Source organism: Mirounga leonina, unplaced genomic scaffold (genome assembly GCF_011800145.1).
Source record: "Mirounga leonina isolate KUSES-001 unplaced genomic scaffold, KU_Mleo_1.0 Mir_268, whole genome shotgun sequence".
Taxonomy (NCBI): Eukaryota; Metazoa; Chordata; class Mammalia; order Carnivora; family Phocidae; genus Mirounga; species Mirounga leonina.
Genome location: NW_023270649.1, coordinates 6,561,362 through 6,567,361, shown reverse-complemented (window position 1 = coordinate 6,567,361; position 6,000 = coordinate 6,561,362). Strand labels below are relative to the sequence as shown.

At 47.5% G+C, this 6,000-nt stretch overlaps 1 protein-coding gene across 1 annotated transcript in view; it reads left to right on the top strand.

Annotated features, from left to right (window-relative positions):
• The window catches only part of GPR143 (G protein-coupled receptor 143), a 37,509-nt gene that overhangs the window by 826 nt on the left and 30,683 nt on the right, over positions 1–6,000 (top strand). The window contains 2 exon segments of the mRNA XM_035029614.1: positions 4,193–4,302; positions 5,188–5,282. Of these exon segments, the coding sequence (XP_034885505.1) occupies positions 4,193–4,302; positions 5,188–5,282 (205 nt within the window).

Sequence of the window (6,000 nt, the reverse complement as noted above, 5' to 3'; positions counted from 1 at the left end):
GAGCGCGCGCGGCCCGCGGGTTGCGACCTGCTCGGTGCCCCGGTGAGGGCGCGCGGCCCGCGGGTTGGGACCTGCTCGGTGGCCCGGTGAGCGCGCGCGGCCCGCGGGTTGCGACCTGCTCCGTGCCCGGGTGAGCGCGCGCGGCCCGCGGGTTGGGACCTGCTCGGTGGCCCGGTGAGCGCGCGCGGCCCGCGGGTTGCGACCTGCTCCGTGCCCGGGTGAGCGCGCGCGGCCCGCGGGTTGGGACCTGCTCGGTGCTCCGGTGAGGGAGCATGGCTCGCGGGTTGCGACCTGCTCGGTGGCCCGGTGAGCGCGCGCGGCCCGCGGGTTGGGACCTGCTCGGTGCCCCGGTGAGGGAGCATGGCTCGCGGGGTTGGGCGGGGTGTCTGCAGACCCGTAGCGGAGAGGACGAAACCGGAGGCGGGTCCCCAGGGACCGGACGGGACGGCCGGGGGGACTCAGCAAAACAGGATAGGCAGTAAAAATTGCGCCCGGGGAACATTTGTTGAAGGAAAAAACCAGTTTCTAATGTTTGTTACTGCAAACTTACTAAGGAAATTTTAGACGGGGCACTTAAGCAAAAGCCAGATACTCTAAGGGAGCCATAATTATTCTGCCCGCGAGAGACTTAGCAGTATTTTGTGTATACACACACACAAAATCATTTCCAAAATGATTTAGCAGAATCAGGAAGAAAACTTGATGTATTTATCTGTAATATATGTCAATACGTATATTTTGTCAGGTTTGGGTTTTATGCCACAGGTGGCCAAACTGGAGCCCCCACGCCAAATCCTGCCTGCCAGCCCTTTCTGTGGCCCAAAAGTTTTGTTGTTGTTTTCAATCAAAAGAAAAATATTTCCAGGCATATGACTATACCATGAAATTTAAATGTCCGTATCCTTCAGTACAGTTTTATGGGAACGCAGCCACGCCTGTGCATTCTCTCCTGCTGTGATAAGGACAGAGGTGGATGTTGGCAGAGAAATTAGGGCCCATAAAGCCTAAAATACTTTCTGTCTAGCCCTTTACAGAAACTTTGCCACCCCTGCTTTAAACATGCATGGCACTTTTTACAGACCTCTAAGCTAGATAGTGCTGACCATTTGTTTAAGGTTTTATTTTGGAGAATTTCTAACATATACAAATCACACAGACTGTATAATGAACCCCTGGGCCCATGACCTTGCTTTGTCTACACTCCATCCTCGTATCACACTCTCCACTGGATTAATCTGAAGCAAATCCCAGAATGTATATACTTCATCCATACAGATCTCAGTATATAGCTCTAGAAGATAAGAATTAAGTACACAGGGGCGCCTGGGTGGCTCAGTTGTTAAGCGTCTGCCTTCGGCTCAGGTCATGATCTCAGGGTCCTGGGATCGAGCCCCACATCGGGCTCCCTGCTCCGCGGGAAGCCTGCTTCTCCCTCTCCCACTCCCCCTGCTTGTGTTCCCTCTCTTGCTGTCTGTCAAATAAATAAATAAAATCTTTAAAAAAAAAAATCTTTATAAAAAAAGAAATACATATATGTGGGTGTGTGTGTATATATATATATATCACATTAGTATTATCACCTTAAAATAATGAAAATCAGTCCTTTAATGTCATTGCTGTATGTTCGGTTGTGTCATAAATGCTGTTTTACAGTTGGTTGGTTTGAATCAGCATCCAGATACAGTCCACACTCTGCATTTGGCTGACAGGTGCTAACCGTTTCGGAATTGTACTTTTCAGTCGTTTTGCTTTTGAAGCAAGGGCTGTTGATGGTACTGGAGCTGGGCCCTGAGGGGATGGCAACAGTTCCTACCGCACCTCAAGCAGGTAGAGCTACAGGTGACTGTGTCTCAGGGCCCCGTTCTCCCGGTCCGTGCGCTTGTGATTGGAGACCCTCAAGGACCTTTTTTACTTCGGGTAAATGCTGCGGAACCTCTGGTCACTTTCTCAGACCCGAGGAGTCAGATAGGAAGAAGTACTTCCTTTGTATTAGGGATAAAATCATCTTGGTGCTGGTTAATTAAATCAGAAATTGGTTTTCTTCCTGATTCTGCTAAAATATTTTGGGAAAGCATCTTTTTTTTTTTTTTTTAAGTAATCTCTACACCCCACATAGGGCTCAAACCCACAACCCCAAGATAAGAGTTGCATACTCTTCCAACTGAGCCACCCAGGCACCCCTGGAAAAACATCTTAATAGCAGTTTAGTTTCTGTAACTTGAATATCTGGAAATAAAGATACACCTAAATATCTTTTGAGGATAGGTGGAATAATATTTGTATACACTCTTGGTTTGGGAAGGGAGATGCATGATGTTAACAAATGAGCAGAGGCAGAATTAAGGGGAAGGCTTGGTGACTGACACCTCACTGAAAAATAAATCCTTAAGATGCCTACCTCATGGGGCAGAGGTTTTTTTTTTCCTTCAGTTTTATTGAGTTATAATTGACATACGGCACAGTAACAATTTAAGATCTACAGCATAATGACTTAACATACACATCTTGTGAAATGTTTACCACAATAAGTTGACATTCATCAGCTCATATCAATACAAAAATATGTAGGGCGTTTATTGAGCTCAGAGGAGTGCTAGATGCTGAAAATGATAAAGCATTCTACAGAAGAAAAGCATTTTTGTGAGCAGTGCTTGATAATGAGAAGAATATCTTTTTTAGTGTCCATAGTTCCTCTTTAATGGTATGTTGCATAATATAAATTTGGTATTGTATTACATAATGTATATTTGGTAATATATCGCACACTAGAGTGTATTTTTTTAAAAGATTTTATTTGAGAGAAAGCACAAGCAAGGGGGAGGGGCAGAGCAAGAGGGAGAAGCAGAATCCCTGCTGAGCAGGGAGCCCAGTGCGGGGCTCGATCCCAGGACCCTGGGTTCATGACCTGAGCTGAAGGCAGATACTCAACCGAGTTACCCAGGCGCCCTGGTATTTGGCGATGCATTATACAGTATATATTTGGTAGTAGAGTATGCAGTGTCAGTTTGGTGGTTTATTACAGTGTCTAGTAGTGTATCATGCATTGTATATTTAATAGTGTATTACACACTATATTAGTTTACATGAGTACATAGTATATAACTTTATACTGTTTACAGTTACTCTTTAGTATCGTTTTACATAGCATACGCTTAGACAAAGCATATCACATTACCTAACAAGCAGTTTTCATATGTACCTTAAGGATGTATACTGTTTTGAGGAGAATTAGAAATTTGGGTCTAGTAGCAAAGAAAACTTACAAATAATAAATGTCAAGAGCAAATTGCCGAGAGCTAATTCGTGAAAATCTTAAATGCATTTTTTTTTCAGAGAATGAAAGAATTATCTTTTTACATTTCAGAATCATGCTTTTTCAGTCATTTTTTTCTGTGAGGAATATTTAATACGGACATTAAAAAAATAGCCAGAAATACAGATTTTTAATCACATAGTTGCTTCATATCGAGTAAACAAAGAACACATTAGGGATAGGACTGCGGCTAATGATGGTTTAAGTCGAAATCAAAGTGCCTGGGCTTGCTTTGTGACCGAAATAATTACTGCCTGGATCTCCTTTGTTTCTCTCTCTGTACACACCCAAGTGTGTGTTTCTTTCCTCCCTCATTTCTTTCTCTGCCCCTTCTCAGGTATTTATCCTTACATCCATCTACTTTAGAGAGCACCAAGTCAGCTTTAGATGTGAGTTAGGACCTTTACAAAGCACGGTAGTTCACCCTCAGCCACAGTTTGGCTTTCTGCGGGTTCTGTGTCCCCTCCCATCCGACCCCCACCCCCCCGCGCTCTGTGGTCCGGAAACAGGTGCTCCTCCTTCCCGGGTGCCGGCCGAAGGTCCTGGCAGCCTCACGTTACATCACGATGCCCGCATCATCTCATCACGCAGGCACCTTATCCTCTCACACCACCACGAGAAGGGTGAGGAGAGTAGAGTAACACGTTTGGAGAGAGACCACACTCACACGACTTCCATGACCGTCTATTGTTATAACTGTTCTATTTCATTATTAGTTGTTAATCTCTTACTGTGCCTAATTTATAAACTAAGCTTTGTCCCAGGAACGCACGTAAGGGAAAAAAACATAGATTCAGTACAGTCTGCAGTTTCCACATCCACTGGGGGTCTTGGAATGCATCCCCCGCGGGATGACTGTATCCTCTAATTCTCTCTTAGGAATTGTATTCCGGTCTGCGGTGTGGCTAGGATTCCCACATTTCGTTGACAACCCCGCCGCCGTGAACGGGACAGACATTTGGCCTGCTGCGTACTGTGTGGGGAGTGCGGTAAGTACATCTGGCTTTTGCTCACCCTCTTCTCCCCCCTGTGCTCCTCTTAGGCTGCGGTCCTCAAAGCGTGGTCTCAGCCCACTGGGGTTTGTCAGAAATGCAAATCCTCAGAGCCTGCTGATCAGGAACCTTGGGGGGTCGGGTCGGTCTGCGAAGTAACAAATGCAGGGGCTCCTGACTCCCACGGAGGTTTGAGAACCAACCACTGCTGTATTGTGGTTCTTCCTGCCCCCACTTCTGAGCACACATAGACCATCCTTATGACCTTAGATTGAGCTGCAGCTAAAACCAGCTGGCCAGAAAGAAAAAGAAAGAAGAAAGTGATTGATTGGATGTATTCTGCTTGAGGAACTCTGCATTGAAATAGACGTATCTATACTTCTGTGTACCACGCCGTAGCACAATTCTCCGCTTCTCTCCCTTCTGCCCACACTGCTTCCCAGACCACCCCTGGAGGCACACCAGTCTCGTGCTGCCCATAACATACCGAGCCCCTTCCTGCCCCGCTTCTGGGAAGCACTTTCCTGCCCCGTACTCCCTCATTCTCAGCAAAGAGCTGCTCCTTCACAGGCGCCGTGAGCCCTCACGCCAGTTTAGGCCTCACATCTGAGGCCTTCATCTTCCATGCCTTTGAGAGTACTGGAGGGCAGGGCTGGCCAGTGCAGTCTCCCCCCACCCCTGAGCAGATGGAGCACCAAGGGACACCCCGCCCTGGGCCGCATCCCACCCTTGCGTTCCCAGACCGTCCGCGCGTCTCCGGACGGCTTTCATGTCCTGCTTCCTGACGTCACAGGAAAGAGGCATCTGCCAGCTCATTTCACGGGTGGGGCAATCTGCTGCCTGTTTCCAGGAGCTTTGATGCCAGGCTCTTCCTGATTACAGATGTGGATCCAGCTGTTGTATAGCGCCTGCTTCTGGTGGCTGTTTTGCTATGCGGTTGACGCCTATCTGGTGATCCGGAGATCGGCAGGGCACAGGTATATTCGGAGGGAACAAGAAGAGCTTTCTGCTCAGGTTCTGTCGTATGAGGAAGGGTCAGGGGTACTACTGAGGGTTCCAAAATATTTTTCAGTATGGCAGACACAGAACATCAGCCAGCCCCATCGCTTCTCGGCCTTTTGGCTAAGATCAAGTGCAGAACATCAGCCAGCCCCTCTCTGAGAAACCTCTCTGGCAGCTCATTTTTATAAAAGGCTGAGGGCAGATTCAAAATGAGGATGTTTAGACCATGACAAGTGATCCATAAATTACATATTTGCATTTTGGACACATACTAAAAAAGAATTGGCATGAACATAGACAATTTCTGGCGATCTAAAGGTTTGAGGAGAGAAGTTTTTGAAGTGTGAATTGACATGTTCCGCCAAATACGGAACCTGAGCACTGGAGCTGCAGGGGGGGCTCCCTTGGGAGAAATGACCCAGTGGGTGTGTCCCATGCATTTGTTACCAGCTGTTTAACCGTCAGCAAGCTGCTTCAGCTCTCTAGACTTGGCTGTGAAATACTACGCCCTCCTCAGGTCTGGGAGAGTCCATGCAATGCTGCGCGTAAATGGTTCAGAATCGTGCCCGGCACATCGTAGGCTCTCAGGAACTGTGCTCTGGGATTACCACTGGGATGTGCGTGTGTGTTGGGGGAACAGAAATACAGAGAACCTAAGTGACCAAGGGAGCCACATGGCAGGGTGGGGTGAGT